Source organism: Oncorhynchus kisutch, linkage group LG14, assembly GCF_002021735.2.
Source record: "Oncorhynchus kisutch isolate 150728-3 linkage group LG14, Okis_V2, whole genome shotgun sequence".
Taxonomy (NCBI): domain Eukaryota; kingdom Metazoa; phylum Chordata; class Actinopteri; order Salmoniformes; family Salmonidae; genus Oncorhynchus; species Oncorhynchus kisutch.
In genome coordinates this window covers 55105719-55121067 of record NC_034187.2, presented here as the reverse complement: position 1 = coordinate 55121067, position 15349 = coordinate 55105719, and the positions used below count along the sequence as shown (strand labels likewise).

At 41.8% G+C, this 15349-nt stretch overlaps 1 protein-coding gene and 1 long non-coding RNA gene across 2 annotated transcripts; both read right to left on the bottom strand.

Annotated features, from left to right (window-relative positions):
* Positions 1 to 3069: 3069 nt before the first annotated feature.
* Positions 3070 to 3591, bottom strand: LOC116353499 (uncharacterized). The gene is made up of 2 exons (XR_004202934.1): positions 3400 to 3591; positions 3070 to 3301 (listed from the first exon to the last, which is right to left on the bottom strand). It is a non-coding gene; the product is annotated as an uncharacterized LOC116353499 (long non-coding RNA).
* Positions 3592 to 5864: 2273 nt separating this feature from the next.
* Positions 5865 to 12529, bottom strand: LOC116353459 (uncharacterized). Its single transcript, XM_031789224.1, has 14 exons — positions 12511 to 12529; positions 8663 to 8854; positions 8331 to 8446; positions 8176 to 8247; positions 8003 to 8086; positions 7732 to 7878; positions 7562 to 7642; positions 7289 to 7438; positions 7120 to 7163; positions 6737 to 6797; positions 6540 to 6638; positions 6350 to 6430; positions 6157 to 6261; positions 5865 to 5996 (listed from the first exon to the last, which is right to left on the bottom strand). The coding sequence occupies exons 1-14, from the start codon at positions 12527 to 12529 to the stop codon at positions 5865 to 5867; spliced, it is 1383 nt and encodes a 460-aa protein (XP_031645084.1).
* Positions 12530 to 15349: the final 2820 nt, after the last annotated feature.

The following is a 15349-nucleotide window of genomic DNA, read 5'->3' as shown; positions in this document are numbered from 1 at the left end:
TCAGGATCTCGTCACGGTATCTCTGTGCATTCAAATTGCCATTGATAAAATGGAATTGTGTTCGTTGTCCGTTGCTTATCCCTGCCCATACCATAACCCCACTGCCACCATGGGGCACTCTGGTCACAACTTTGACATCAGCAAACCGCTCGACCATGCGACGCGGGATTCATCCTTGAAGAGCACACTTCTTCAGCATGCCAGTTGCCATCGAAAGGGAGCATTTGTACACTGAAGTCAGTTTCGATGCCGAACTGCATTCAGGGCAAGACCCGGGTGTGTACGACGAGCACCCAGATGGGCTTCCCTGCTACGGTTTCTTACAGTTTGTGCAGAAATTCTTCAGTTGTGCAATCCCACAGTTTCATCAGCTATCCGGGTGTCTGATCTCAGACGATCCCGCAGGTGAAGAAGCCGGATGTGGAGGTCCTGGGCTGTCATGGCAACACATGGTCTGCGGTTGTGAGGCCGGTTGGACGTACTGCCAAATTCTCTAAAACAACATTGGTAGAGAAATTAACAATCAGTTCTCCGGCAACAGCTCTGGTGGACATTCCAGCAGTCAGCATGTCAACTGTATGCTCCATCAAAACTTGAGAAAAAACTGTGCCATTGTGTTGTGTGACAACATTTTAAGAGTGGCCTGTTATTGTCCCCAGCACAAGGTGCACTTGGGTAATGATCATGCTGTTTAATCAGTTTATTGATATGCCACACCTATCAGGTGGATGGATTATCTTGGCAAAGAAGAAATTCTAACTAACATGGATTTAAACAAATTATGCACAAAATTTGAGAGAAATAAGCTTTCTGTGCATGTGAAACATTTCTAGAATATTTCGTTTTGAGCTGATGACACATGGGACCAACACTTCATGTTCAGTATAATATATTGATTTTGAGTATGAGAATGGTATATGAATAACACCCAATACCTCCTTCATAAAGAAGGATCTTCACATTTGACTGAAACCATACTTCCCTCTTGATTAAACTATTCAAATCTACAGTATTTCAGATAATTACATCATCCTTTGTTATATATTCTATGTATCCAATCAAAAATCTCTTCCCAAATATTTTGCAATCTGTATGGCACAGTTGTCAACATCTTGGTCCTCAAATGAAATTGGTAAACCTTCCTATTTATGCTATTTTTATTCCTCAGCCAGTTTGATCCTTTATATTAGGCAGACAGACCGGTTCCCTACCTCCTTCCACTGCCACATGCCTCCTCCATTTTTGGGGTAATGCTGTAATCAATTGGTTGTACTCTTGGATTGAGCAGACCTCCCGTACAATTCTGATAACTCCATGAAGGACATAACTCCAATTTACAATATAATTTAAGAACAAAATACCCTTTTCAAACTTTCACATAAATACAGGTATTTTATCAAACAGCACATTTGAGTTCAGCCATAATATTTGTTCTATCTTTTCAGGGGGATGAAATTGAAATTGTAGCCAGCTCTGCAATACTTGTTTGAAAAAGAGAGACTTTGAAAAAGTATAATTTTCAATGAATCGAAAATGAGACATGGCAATCTGCACAAAGGCAAAAAGGCCATTTTTTTAAACAATGGATGAGCTTTTCTTATTAATCTACTTGAGAACCATTTAGGGTTCAAATAAAACTTTATAATAAGTGAAGCTTTTAGAGAGTTTTTGTACTTTTATATTTACTTGTTACTTCATTGTTGGCTATTAGACCTTTGAAGTTCATTTTATCTGCATTATTTTATTTATTTTTCTTGTAAACGAAATACGACAAATGTCAAACTTTTCTTTTCAACTCCTCCTGGATATTTCCTTTTTGAGTTTTGGAACAAGAGTTTTGGACAAGAGTCAAGAATCCCCAAATCAGTCAGAGTGACTAAGGAAATTTGAAACAGGACAATGTAGAAAATAGTCACATCATTTGTCAACGACTGTGGATTGAGTATTGGCAAACTCACCAGAATGTTTGGCAAAACAGCGCAACAAAATATATGTCAAAGGACCTCGGACGGAATCAGTTTCAAACTTCACATTTGACTGAAACCATTCTTCCCTCTTGATTAAACTATTCAAATCTACAGTAATTCAGATAATTACATCATCCTTTGTCATTTATTCTATGTTTCCAATCAAAGCTGTGACATAAGTACAATGCTACATTTCTACCCTTTTGATGACTGTTGTCTTGTTGAACCAAGAATTTCTCATTGTCTCTTTTAGATGTACTACGCATGGTTCAATTAAAACGCTAAATATATGGACCATAAGTGTGTGCATTTCTTTAATTATACTTTGAACCAGTAAACGTTAGTAGCAATAGTAGTTTTTCTATGTACAATGGAACCAATACATATGAATGTGTCATTGACAAAAGATTTCTGAAGGACTGTGTACTGCTATATTTTTTTATAAAACAAACTAGAATATTTATTGCAGAGGTTGATTTGATGCAGACGTGAGAGTAAATGCCATTGACACTCCTATCCTAAACAGTGTCACCACTCTTCAGCTACATAGCATTCCAGTATATTGGAAATACATTTGAAAATACTTGTAAGTATGCATTTGTCTGGTATCAGTATAGATGGAATGGCGTTTAACTTGCATTTGGAAGTAACACATTTTCTGCTAGAATTACAAGGCATACATATTCTCTCACACACAAAACATATCCACTGCTTTCCTTCAGAATGGATCAAATAGGCAGAGGAATGATTTCATATATATTGCTACATTTCTTGGAAATGGTCAAATGCAAAATACAACTGTTACAACGTGGACCAGGTGACTATCCACAGTGATTTTGGCACTGTTTCAACCAGGGCCTTTTACAGGCAGAACAAGACTCAGTCTTGGGCAGTTAACAAATCCTTTCCACTATGACACCATTCTCAAAGAAAGCAGAAATGATTTGCACAAGAGTGTATGGGAGGAGGTATAGAAAAGAGTTGTGGGTTAAAGTAAGACAGCGGTACTCAACTGAGGAAAAAGTTGCAAAAACAGTAACACCCTGATACTTTTAGACGTGTAACAGTCTAGATGTTACTGAATCAGGTATTAATGAAGGAAGCAGCATGGGGAAAAGGGATGTAGGTAGAGTGGGCTCATATAATTAAGATGGGTGCTTCAAAAGAGTCTGAAGTTGAGGGGTGGTTGGACATATAAGATAGGGTGCTGGTGTGCTTCTGCCCCCCTTTTTATGTCCTTGTCATAAATATACACATGTCCAGGGGTCTCAGTATTTTGTCTCTTGACGCCATTAAGTTCCAGTTGCAGCACTCTAATCGTGGTCATCGTGTGTCTGTGAATCACAACATGAAAGGCGAAGAGTGACAACATATCCACATATTGAGTCATACAAAATACAACTTTAGTAGAGGGAAAGAGTTTGCTTCTAACATGTAAACTGGGAGTCTGAATGATGAGAGCTTCTTAACCCAGCTGTAGGTCCATTGTGTGCATTGGTCTTTTAAGCCTCAGCATCATGCAGCTCTGGGGGCATTGGGGATTTGGGATGCTTGCTCTCAAAGTGCTGCTTGAACGTCTTCGGGTCCGGCATCTGTGTCTGTAAGGGTCAGGTAAGGGATGGAGGATATCAACAATTGTTGGCTGAGACTGACTGGTGACACATGATAACAAAGCAATAAGATGCATCAAACTACTCCACACAACAGGCCAGTACAATGGTCTAGACACGAAGAGAAATCTAAAAGGTAGGGATGTCAAACGTTCCGGCTGCTGTACAGACTATGGAGGCTCTAGTCTAGAGCACCCGGTTAAATTGTGGTTGAGAGCATTTTACTCTCTAAATGGTTAAATGAGTGAGAATAAGATGTCATTGTTGCAATTGTTTGTGAGTGGGCAACATACTGTATACTATCATCTTATAAATTGACATGTTCAATTATTTTGCCATAGTAAATTATATTATTACACTAATTTCCCACAAGCCTGCATTTTCACCCCATAAAATGTAGTGGAATTACACATCCATTTTACCTCAGATTGATGCTAGTATAAAAGTGTATAGTTTTCAAGATGACATATGATTGACTGCTTAAAACAGATCAATATCTGTGGTTTTGTACCAATGATTTTGTCACACGCACTGGGTTATGCAGGACTTAGAAATGCCACATAAATTAATGAAATGGCAAAGAAAATTAAACACGTTCTCTCTATAAAAGTCTATGGCCACACACCAATACATGGATTTGACAGTCAAACTGTCACTTAAATAGCAGCCAACCGTTGTCACTGTTGATATCCTAAGTGATTCGTTTGAAGTTCACTAACAAAAAAAAGTGTTCTGTTTCCTACCGAAATCAACACCTGACATTCCAAGATAAAAATGGAATTCCTCTACAAGTTCATCTAACCAACCGTGTATAGGTTATTCCAAGTGTGAATAGGGTTACTTCAAACAGCGCTACACCACCAACATTTAACCCCCATTCTATTAATTTCACCGTGAAGTCGGCTGATGTAAAAGGGCTCTAAATACATTTGATTGATTGAAGTTAACAAAAAAAAAGTGTTGCATTACACTTAACCGCGTGGCGACCCACTAAAAACAATTCAAAACGTAGAGGCCTAACTAGCTGTCGTCCACAAATTGTCTTCGAAAAGTGATGTACACATTATTATACCCTCTGGGGTCCTGCATGAACGCCACCTACCACGCTATGATCCAACTAGTGGTCAGTATGCACTACTACACCCTCTCTCACATGAACGCCACCAACCACGCTATGATTCAACTAGTGGTCAGTATGCACTACTACATCCTCTCTCACATGAACGACAACATTGGTTTCAGTGGGAAAGAAGGTAATTGGCTCAGACATGAATGGAAAACATGGCAAATTCTAAAATGGCAGACTCTTAATGTAGAGTAGAGTACAGATAGTGAGAAGATACATTCAAGACTGAAGTGTTCGACTTTATACTATAAATGCTCTTTAAATGACAGACTGACCAGGTAAAACTATGATCCCTTATTAATGTCACTTATTAAACCAACTTCCAATTAGTGTAGATGAAGAAGACAGGTTAAAGAATGATGTTTCAGCATTGAGAAAATTGAGACATGGATTGTGTATGTGTGCCATTCAGAGGGTGATTGGGCAAGACTAAATATGTAAGTGCCTTTGAACAGGGTATGGTAGTAGGTGTGTCAAGAATGGTCCACCCACCCAAAGGACATTATACAAATTTGACACAACTGTGGGAAGGAGTCAACATGGTCCAGCATCCCTGTGGAACACGTTTGACAGCTTGTAGAGTCAGTACAGTATCACACATCACAATACAATGCCATAAAGTGTGGGCCTGTAAATCAACTAAACGTTGTTTATTTCCATATGCAAAGAATAAAGCATAATTGTTCATGTAATATTAGCCTCATAACTCCAGGAAGAGGAAGTAGTGATGAAATGATCAAGTAAATGGAAAGACAGAGACAAATGCAATTTAAATACTAGTTATTTTATTAAAAAATGTCAAATTCTGTGCAAAGTAATGTAGTGCATTAGTGTCTAGATCCCTGTTAGGTGGCAAAGTGTCACAAGAATCCTGTGGGGAGAGAAAACAAGAGAATACATTAATTGAATGGGGTGTTAACTAATCAAGGTTCAACGAAGCACTTCAAGTCCTCAAATCCTGAGAGAGAGAGAGAGAGAGAAAGAGAGAGAGAGAGAGAGAGAGAGAGAGAGATGGACAGAGAGAGAGAGAGAGAGAGAGAGATGGACAGAGAGAGAGAGAGATGGACAGAGAGAGATGGACAAAAACAGAGAGATGGACGGACAGAGAGAGAGAGAGAGATGGACGGAGAGAGAGTGGCCTTTCAGATCTCTGCAGTAGGACTACATGCTGGCCATGAGGTTCTCCAGGTGGTACTCCAGGAGGCTGGAGAGCTCAGTGACCAGAGACACTGGGTTAAAGTACCAGGCCAGCTGCTGCCCAAACATGTCATCTAGCAGAGCCATCAGCCCGCCCTGAAGAGAACACCACACAACACATAGATAATGGCTCTGAGTTACTAGCTTACCAAGAGGAAAGAGACAATGAGAGTTACTCCCTGTAAAAATGTAATTGAAACCCTGTTATTCAGGAAAAAGTCTACTAGGAATAAGGAAGTAAACTCTTGACTATTACATTGAGCAGCAGCAGGTATCTCTCAGCCTTTGGCTCAATGCTGGCAGCAGCGGGCAGGAAGGAGTACAGGAGAGCGTACAGACGCTCCATGAACCCACCAGGGTGCTAAAGGAAAAAGGAAGAGAGAAGAAAAATTGAAGTGAACTTGCTAATAGAGAGACATCGAAACATGTACCAGTGAGATGCTACTTACCACCATCAGGGACTTCTGAGCGGTCATCAACCCAAACAGCACCAGTTCAAAGAGGACATCTATCAGGTTAACATGATGGATCTAGGACAAGAAAATAGGAATGATTTCAAATAGATCAGATACTGTGATGTATAAAAGACATGCATGTGGAAGAACTCAAAGTGAGACATGAAAGAGTTAATGAACTCACCTTTGCCTCAGCCAGCTCCCTCTCAATGTCAATCTTCTTGGAGGGGTCACTCAGGTAGTCCACAAAGTCATTATAGGCACGGATGAATTCGGCCTCGTCCTATAACAAAGCAAAGAGCATTGATGTTAGTGAACAGAACACATTTCCTACTGAGGACGCGCTCTTTCCTTTGAATTAATAATGATTTAGTGAGCTACCATGTGGTGGGCCTGAACCAGTGCACCCATTAGGACCTTTCCTGCCACAAACAGATGGTTCCTGCCCAGGGTGGAACCAAGCAGTGTCTAGAGAAGAGGGAAGAGTTAGGGTGAGACACCCATCTTCCTCTAGGAGACAGACAGAACAAGAAGATACAGAGAGAAAAAATAAAAGTGGGTCCACTCACAGTGAAGGCCTGGCGCAGGGAGACGAGCCTCAGGGCGATGTCCTCCACTCTCTTGGTGGTAAGGTAGAGGCTGTGGGAGGGAGGGAATGGAGCATGTCAACCATTAGAGTCAATGGGGATACAGCATGGTGACAACTATCCTTCAGCATCTGACAAGCCCAGACTACACAGACATTTAGAGGAACTCACTTTAGCAGAGGAACCTCCCTCTCCTCAGGCAGCAGGTCCTCCTCCCAGCCCTACAACAACAGAACAAACATTCAACATCAGTGACCAATGCAATGACATGACAAACAATGGGTCAATGGATGGATCTTAATGCTACTAGTCAATAGAATGTGTAGCTGTGTGTCTAACATCTGACCTCATAGCAGTTGTGGCCCTCAGGCTCTGGCTCAGTGAACTGCTGATTGGTGGGCGTAGAGACGGAGGCAGCCTCCGACCCCCACGAGGAGGAGAGCAGCCCATCCAGCCCCATGTGGAGAGTAGCATACACCACCGAGACATCAGTCTGCTGCTCCAAAAACACACACAACACACCTGTTTACCACACACACGTTATTAGAAAACAGAGCAGATCTAATGGAAAAATGCACAGTAATTGGTATTCTATATACATAGGAAAACGTTTATTTACCTGGTAGCAGCCAAACGTCACGTCCACAGACGTCTCGTGGCGGAGGTGAGACGCATACTGGGTCACCCTGCCAGCCACATACTGACAGAGAGAGACGACATGTTAAGGCCAAATGGAATAAGTGAAGAAAAGCCTAATCTAATACGATTTCAGTAGTATTTACATATTACCTGGATCCAAGTGACGGACTGCACCTTGGTGGCACAGTAGGGGATGCCCTCTGGACTAAGCCTGGCTGTCTCCTTGGAGATGGCCCACACCAGTTGAGTCTCCAGGCCTCGAACCCTACTCACATGGTGCATCCTCACCACCACCTGCTGTGGAGAGAAACGACAAGTAACATCAACAAAACAACATCAGCCATCGCTGTAACATATTTCCATCTTGATCACATGACTCTGACAATGTAGATTAGGACTAGGTAGTTACAAAGACACATACCTGGGATCCTCCACGCATGTAGGTGATAATGGGGCTGATGAACTGGAAAGTTCTCCAGGCTTTAGCCACCGGACCGGCATGGTTCTGCACAAGAGGGGGGTGACATTACAGTACATTCATGTTAGAAACAGCAAACATTGTAACAGTGATGTGACTGTGTGTGGTTCTCTTACCCTGATCGCAACAGGCCCACAGTACAGAGGGCTGAACCTAATCGGTATCAGCTGCCAATTACCAGTGGCCTCCTAAAGCAGACAACAAAGATTTTCAGAATGAATATGTGGGATACTTTATAAACATAAAACCCAAAACGTTCAGAAAATTATACCTCAAGGATAGTCAGCACATCTGGCACATTCTCGAGGATGATAGCAGCATCCTGGACATTGAGGATAACTGGCAGCAGTGGCCCATCCAACTGGACCTCATCCAGCACAGTTGATTCTAAAAGTAGTAAAAGGAAAACAAACAATTATTAGGACGTCAAATGTAGCACGTACTAACGTCACTACTAGTAAAAGTCCAAAAGTGCATCGCTTAGCATCAATTATTAAAGTTAATGTTAGCTTGCAAGTCTTTATTACAGACATACACAACATTTCACAAATTACATTGTCAATGTTGAATGTGGTAAAATAAGAAGTTTAAAACTCCACGTACCCTCTTCGAAGTCGCTGTCGCTATCCACCTCCCAACGATCGCGAACCCTGCAAAACGGAAAAAGACAACAAAAACAACCCACAAATGAATTTGAACAACCTGTCGACGCAAAGGCTGCCGACGTCCTCGCACTCTCTCCGTCAATCTTGAAAAGCACCCAGGCATTTTCCAGTCGATGTTTCAATCTCAGGTCTCAAAAATCAGTCAAGTTTGTTGTTGTTAAACAGCAAATTGTTCTTGTTCTTGTTTTCGAACAGAAAACGTTCAATAGAACGCCGATATGTTCTAACGGTTAGATGTCTCTTGGCAACATATATATTTGAAAATTGTTGTTTACTAAACTGACAGCTGTGTTGCCATAGAAATGAGTTTGGAACTCTATGGTTACCATTACAATCCTATACAATTCCTGGTCATCATTCTAATTCCATTGACCCTATTTTGTCACCAGAGGCTTTCTTATGTTGTGTGTGTATAATATAAAACTTAAAGACCAAATGTTTTTAAGTCACTAGCTAGGTCAATGGCCCATTGAAATGTTTTAACTTGTTTCATGGAAGTTGTTGTTGAACTTCTGATAGTCTAGGCTTTGGCTCAGTGGGCTATAAAGTCTTGTGGAGCACAGACAACCCGTGATAAAACATATTGACCACATTCAGACAAGGGGTGCAAAACCACATCCCACTGAGGTAGGAGAGCACTGAAACATCTGCATAACAATAATCCATATCTCTTTTCTAAACAGGATATTATCATTAATATCAAAGTGTATGTATGAATAAGTCTGATTGACCTTTTTTCATGGCAGGTTCACCTTTTGAAGCCGGATGAGGTTTCCAAAGCGTGCTGCACACCCACCAAGCTCAGTCCCATCTCTGTACTCTTCTACGACAACAACAATGTGATGCTAAAATATATATATATATTTTTTTTTAAATACAAATAGCAATATGATGCTAAAGAAGCATAGCAACATGGTGGTCAAGACCTGTGGATGCCTGTAACATCTGTGGTGGCCCATCTATTCTACATAATTTTAATAAACTTCACTACCATTGTTCCAAAAGATACAAACAGGGTTGTTAGCAATAATCTGGCAATATGCGGATAAATAGTATGTATCTACACTGAACAAAAATATAAACGCAACATGCAACAATTTTACTGATTTTACTGAGTTATAGTTCATATAAGGAAATTGGTTCATTAAAATACATTCTTTATGCCCTAATCTATGGATTTCACATCACTGGGAATACAGATATGCATCTGTTGATCACAGATACCTTTTTAAATAAAGATAGGGTTGTGGATCAGAAAACCAGTCAGTATCTGGTCTGACCACCATTTGCCTCATACAGAGGGACACATCACCTTAGCATAGAGTTGATCAGGTTGTTGATTGAGGCCTGTGGAATGTTGTCCCGCTCCTCTTCGATGGTTTTGCGAAGTTGTTGGATATTGACGGGAACTCATACCTACTGTTGTGCACGTCGATCCAGAGCATCCCAATCATGCTCAATGGGTGAGATGTCTTGTGAGTCTTCGATGTGCACTACTTCTTCTCCAAGCTACAGATCACCACCACTACCATCCTCTACTTGAGCATGATCATGGTGTTCATATTCTTCCTCAATGACAGTGGCACACTACGCAATGACAGTGGCACACTACGCAACGAAAGTGGCACACTACGCAATGACAGTGGCACACTACGCAATGACAGTGGCACACTACGCAACGAAAGTGGCACACTACGCAATGACAGTGGCACACTACGCAACGACAGGTTTTTTCAGAGGAACTCAAAACAGATACGGTGTATCCTGATTTTTACTTTACCAAACAGTACCGGAGCTTTTTGCAGACTTTGGCAGATTCATCGACTGTTTCCGACCACCCCTCCCAATAGGAATTGAATCAAGCCTTTTAATAAATGGAATTTGGTGGTGCTATAATACCGAGCCGAGCTCGTTGAAAATATTGATGCCAGGGATTTTTTTGGTCTGTGTGCTCCTGAAGTACTGAAGTGTTCTCTTTAATTTGTTTAGTTTTTAATGTATTTCTGGTACCCTCCTACCTGAGCGGAATGAGGCATGTGTGGCATTTCACTGTTAAAATCATCCCAGTGGGGAGATGAAACACCTGTGTGTTGCAAAGTCACATGCTCTAAGTCAGGGGTATTCAACTCTTACCCTACGAGGTCTGGAGCCTGCTGGTTTTCTGTTCTACCTGATAATGAATTACACCCACTTGGTGTCCCAGGTCTAAATCAGTCCCTGATTAGAGGGGAGCAATGGAGAAAATGCAGTCGAACTGGCTTCGAGGTCCAGAGTTCATTTTGAAGGCTCTAAGTTATCTCTGCTCTACCAATGTGTTTTAATGGGCTGATGTGGGTAATACTAATACAGAGAACCCAACCCACTCAAGTGACGTACCCCTCCTAGGGATGGCATGGAAGAGCACTAGTAAGCCAGTGACTCAACCCCCAGAATCTCAGTGGAGAGGGGGCAGTTTGTCGCTCCAGTGCCTTGCCGTTCACCTTCGCATCCCTGGGCCAGACTACACTCAATCATAGGACCTACTGAAGAGATTAGTTTTCAGTCAAGACTGAGTGTGCCTCTCTCACATGGATAGATCATTCCATAAAAAGATCTTTCCATAAAAAATTAGTTCTTTAGGAGAAAGCCCTGCCTCCAGCTGTTTGCTTAGAAATTCTAGGGACAATAAGGAGGCCTACGTTTTGTAACCGTAGTGTACATGTAGGTATGTACGGCAGGATCAAATCGGAGAGATAGGTAGGAGCAAGACCATGTAACGCTTTGTAGGTTAGCAGTAAAATTATCCCTAGCCTTAACAGGAAGCCAATGTAGAGAGGCTAGTACTCAAGTAATATGATCAAATTGTTGGGTTCTAGTCAGGATTTTAGCAGCCGTGTTTAGCACAAACTAAAGTTTATTTAGTTCTTTAGCCGGGTAACCGGAGAGCAGAGCATTGTAATATGACTAAAGCATGAATGAGCTTTTTGTAACAGCTGTTGGAATGAGAGGACCAAGGGGCAGCGTGGTATGTGTCCATATTTATTTAATGAACACAGAAATAACATAAATAACACCGTGAACGAACGAAACAGTTCTGTCTGATGCAGACACACAACAGAAAACAATCACCCACAACTCAAAATAGGAAAACAGGCTACCTAAGTATGGTTCTCAATCAGAGACAACGATTGCCAGCTGCCTCTGATTGACCATACCAGGCCAAACACATAGAGATATAAAACATAGAACGCAAAACATATAATGCCCACCCCAACTCACGCCCTGACCAAACTAAAATAGAGACTTAAAAAAGGAACTAAGGTCAGGACGTGACAGTACCCCCCCCCCCCCCCCCCATCCCTTCACTCCGGCAGCGTGGCTCCTGCAGCTCCTGACTGACGGGCGGCACTGGCAGCTCCTGACTGACGGGCGGCTCCGGCAGCTCCTGACTGACGGGCGGAAAAAGGTCAAGAAAAAGGTCAAACGGTTCGTTAAAGCCAAGTCCACTCAAAATCGGAAAAGTTAATCTGCTTCCACCTTGAACAGAACCTTGATCATGTCGTAGCGAATGACCACTCCACTTTGTGGGGAATATGTCCACTAACCACGAATCTAAACGGCCATACCTGGAAACAGTCCTGGAGGACTGCTTAACTTGTCATGCGCTAATTGATTCGGGTGCGACAATATCACTCATCTCTCAAACATTGTTCGATTGTCTCAAAAGGGCTTTGAAGCCAACTAAACTTTAATTAAAAGTGGAACGATGTGACACTAAACTTTGAGGGGTCACTCAGACTACCTCACCTCTCACATTGAGAGTCATGCTGAAACTACACTTCCAGGACGTATCGCTCGTTCACCCTGTGTATGTTACCAGCCTCGAAACTGTACTCCTGCTACTTGGAGCAGACTTGATGGATCGGTTACTCCCATTGATGGATTGGAAAACCAACCAGGTATGGTCACAGGCCACAGTGCCTTCTCCACTGACCACACTGTCTTCCCCTAACACTAGCTGCAACGCAGTCATTCACGAGGGGTATCTGTTGAAAGCACCCCTTGGGAAAAAGACGTTTAGAAACCTCTTGGTGCAGAATCCGATCCAATGAGATATTACGATCCCGGAGTCGCCTCTTCACTGTTGACGTTTTGACTGGTATTTTACTATTACTATTAAATTAAGCTGCCAGTTGAGGACTTGTGAGGCTTCTGTTTCTCAAACTAGACACTCTAATGTATTTGTCCTCTTGCTCAGTTGTGCACCGGGGCCTCCCACTCCTCTTTCTATTCTGGTTAGAGACCAATTGCGCTGTTCTGTGAAGGGAGTAGTACACAGCGTTGTATGAGATCTTCAGAGATATTCGCATGGAATTGCCTTCATTTCTCAGAACAAGAATAGACTGACGAGTTTCAGAAGAAAGGTCTTTGTTTCTAGCCATTTTGAGCCTGTAATTGAACCCACAAATGCTGATGCTCCAGATACTCAACTAGTCTAAAGAAGGCCAGTTTTATTGCTTCTTTAATCTTTAACAACAGTTTTCAGCTGTGCTATCATAATTGCAAAATGGTTTTCTAATTGTCACGTTCTGACCTTTATTTCCTTTGTTTTGTCTTTATTTAGTTGGTCAGGGCGTGAGTTGGGGTGGGCAAGTCTATGTTTTGTGTTTCTATGTTTGTTTTCTGTTTCAGCCTAGTATGGTTCTCAATCAGAGGCAGGTGTCGTTAGTTGTCTCTGATTGAGAATCATACTTAGGTAGCCTGGGTTTCACTGTTGGTTTGTGGGTGTTTGTTTCTGTGTCTGTCACCACACGGGACTGTCTCGGTTTGGTTTTCGTTCATGGTCACATTTATTGTTTTGTATTTCTTAGTGTTCAGTTTATGTTTTATAATAAACGATATGGACACTTACCACGCTGCGTTTTGGTCCGATCCCTGCTACACCTCCTCTTCAGACGAAGAGGAGGAAATCTGCCGTTACACTAATGATCAATTAGCCTTTTAAAATGATAAACCTGGATTAGCTAACACAACGTGCCATTGGAACACAGGGGTGATGGTTGCTGATAATGGGCCTCTGTATGCCTATGTAGATATTCCATTTAAAAAATCTGCCGTTTCCAGCTACAATAGTAATTTAAAACATTAACAATGTCTACACTGTTTTTCTGATCAATTTTACGTTATTTTAATGGACAATTTTTTTAGCTTTTCTTTCCAAAACAAGGACATTTCTCAGTGACCCCAAACTTTTGAACGGCAGTGTATGTAAATAAGGTATCTGTTTTTCTAGATTTGCTAAAATGTAAAAAAAAAAAAATATGTTTTCACATTGTCATTATGGGGTATTGTGTGTGGATTGCTGATTCATTTTTTAAAATACTTTCCGAAGGCACTGTACCTAGGGGCGTGGCTCAGAAAACCAGTCAGCATCTGGTGTGAACACCATTTGCCTTATGCAGCGCAACATCTCCTTCGCATAGAGTTGATCAGGCTGTTGATTGTGGCTTGTGGAATATTGTTCCACACCTCTTCAATGGCTGTGCAAAGTTGCTGGATATTGGCCGGAACTGGAACACGCTGTCGTACACGTCGATCCAGAGCATCCAAAACATGCTCAATTGGTGACATGTCTGGTGAGTATGCAGGACATGGAAGAACTGGGACATTTTCAGCTTCCAGGAATTGTATACAGATCCTTGCGACATCGGGCTGTGCATTATCATGCTGAAACATGAGGTGATGGCGGCAGATGAATGGCACGACAATGGGCCTCAGGATCTCATCACGGTATCAAATTGCCATTGATAAAATGCAATTGTGTTCATTGTCCGTAGCTTATGCCTGCCCATACCATAACCCCCCGCCATTTTGTGGCACTCTGTTCACAACATTGACATCAGCAAACCGCTCGCCTATACGACACCATTTACGTGGTCTGCGGTGGTGAGGCCAGTTGGGCGTACTGCCAAATTCTCCAAAACGACGTTGGAGGCGGCTTATGGTAGAAAAAGTAACATTCAATTCTCTGGCAACCTCTCTGGTGGACAATCCTGTAGTCAGCAAGCTAATTTACAGGCTAGCTCAAAATTGTTGACATCTGTGGCATTGTGTTGTGTGACTAAAACTGCACATTTTAGAGTGGCCTTTTATTGTCCCCAGCACAATGAGCACCTGTGTAAAGATCATGCTGTTTAATCAGCTTCTTGATATGCCACGTCTGTGAGATGGATGGATTATAATGGCAAATGGGAAATGCTCACTAACAGGGATGTAAACAAATGTGTACACAGAAATAAGGTGTTTCTGAGTATGGAACAGTTCTGGGATCTTTCATTTCAGCACATGGGACCAACATCCTACATGTTGTGTTTATATTTTTGTTCAGTTAGATGAATCACTGTACCGAGTGTTGAAAGGGTTTCCTGACTGTGACTGAAATGGACCTGTTCCTTTAAGCATCACTCTAAGATGTGCATACCATCAATCAATAATACGAAGCTAAGAAAAAGCATTTGTATACAACGGGATAGCAAAAACATTAACATCGGGAGCAATAGCCAGGACCAGATTAAGAAATCATAAACCACGGGGCTTTGTTAAAAAAAAATGTAAATCAACAAAAACAAGGACGTGTTATGTATGT